The 1,717-nt window shown below is 60.5% G+C and overlaps 1 protein-coding gene across 1 annotated transcript in view; it reads right to left on the bottom strand.

Moving 5' to 3' along the window:
* The window catches only part of VPREB3 (V-set pre-B cell surrogate light chain 3), a 704-nt gene extending 594 nt beyond the window's left edge, over positions 1-110 (bottom strand). Inside the window, exon 1 of the mRNA XM_009634926.1 lies at positions 83-110. Coding sequence (XP_009633221.1) covers positions 83-110 — 28 coding nt within the window. The remainder of the gene's footprint in view (positions 1-82) is intronic.
* Positions 111-1,717: the final 1,607 nt, after the last annotated feature.

The raw sequence follows: 1,717 nt of genomic DNA, 5'->3' as shown, positions 1-1,717 counted from the left end.
CCTGCATTGCTTGCTTTGCTGCAGCTGGGCTTCAGGGAGGGGGCTCGAAGCAGTGGGGCGAGAGCTGAGCATTGCGACCCACCGCCCACCTTCGCCCCTGGCTTGGCCATTTCCTCCAGGTGTGCTGATGCACACACAGCCCACCCCACCACCCTCTGCCCCGAGCACTGGGGTACGGAGGGGAGGCAGCGCTGACCATCTCTCCTCTCTTATGGGGTGAGAAGAGAGGTTTCCCTGTGGTCTTACACTCAGAGCTTTTCCCTCAGGCCCTCTGCCATCAGGCGTGCAGGAAATCCAGGAGCTGGAGCCACACCGTGCCAAGGATGCCCCCCTGCTAGGGGCCTGCTGGCTCTGCTGCCACCAGAGAGAATGAAAGACAGGATGTGCCAAAGTGCCCTGGTAGCTCTCTCATCACAGAAGCAACGTGAGGAAAGTTGCTGCTCCCTTCTCCATGCAGCTCCATCGCCGTGCCAAGAATGACTGCCCCGCAGCCTGGGCCAGGAGCTGCCGACGGTGCTGAGCGCGCTGCCCTCTTTGCCAGGGCCACCTCAGAAAGAGCAGCCATGGGCAAACACGCGTGGGTGGCTGCCGAAGTCACCTGCCAGAAGGCATTTCCCAAGGGAGCCGGTGCAGCAAGACATGGCTGCAGCACAGCTGCTGCCTTGTGCGGAAAGACAGCAGACCGTTACAGCAAAAAGCTGCCGGACTCACCGGGCGTAAAGTCCCTCCTGTCTGTAACACCCAACACAGGGCCCAGAGACCCCATATTAATACAGCCAGCCACTGTCAGGGGCTGGCCTCCCCCCAGCACATCTCTGCACCCTCCAGCCACCAGCCCATGGCATCCTTCAGGGCGGTCAGCAGGCACTTTGCAGTGTCCCAAAAACCAGTGGGTACCTCCTGCCCTCCACAGGCAGGCTCAGCCCCCCGACATCACCATCCCAGGATGGCCCTTTCCCTCCCCTGTGCAGCACCCAGCCCTGCTCCCAAGCTGTCCCCAAGTCAAAGATGCTTGCAAGTGGTTCCTGACATGACCAGCCCGCATGTGCTCTGGGTTTGAGGGAAAAACGGAGCTCTGAGGCAGAGCCCTGCCTCCTTAGAACATCCCAGCACCAAGTCCCTGGCATGGGAAGATCCTGAAGAAGCAGCACCACCACCACCCAAGGATGCAGTGCAGCAAGCTGGACGCTTGCTTGGCTGTGCTACGCTGCAGTGCTCTGAACAAGGGCTGGTGCGCCCAACGGCTCGTCTATTTTTTTCCGCATTCTCTATCAGTTGGTCTAACAAAAGCAATTACCCCCACAACCTTGCCCAATTTACCATGACATAGCCTCCCTTGGGAGCAGTGAGGGGAAAATGAGAGTGAAAGGCGGTGATTGGGGCAATCAGAGCAGCTACGACACGGATGCCACAGAGCAGGGTCTGCACCTGCAGTGCTGTGAAGTAGCAAGGTGCCAGCTCGACCTGGTGGGGCTGTACAGCACCTCGTGCAGCTGGGCTGCAGGGGCTGCCGCAGTACTGGAGGGCAGCAAGGGCTGTTGTGCACCTGCCAGGGGGATATGGAATGTATAGGTGCCGCGCAGTAGCCCCTACACATGCGGTAAAGCCTGGCTGTGCCCCACCTGTGCCCATCGGGGCAAACCTGCCCTTATCAGACTTCTTAGAGCCAGCCTACAGCGGGCAGCAGCGGCTGCACGGGAGCGGCGCCCAAACCCCC

This window comes from Egretta garzetta, unplaced genomic scaffold (genome assembly GCF_000687185.1).
Source record: "Egretta garzetta isolate BGI_Z169 unplaced genomic scaffold, ASM68718v1 scaffold343, whole genome shotgun sequence".
NCBI classification, from domain to species: domain Eukaryota; kingdom Metazoa; phylum Chordata; class Aves; order Pelecaniformes; family Ardeidae; genus Egretta; species Egretta garzetta.
Note: the sequence above shows the minus strand (reverse complement) of the source record. Positions and strands in the feature narration are given on the sequence as shown.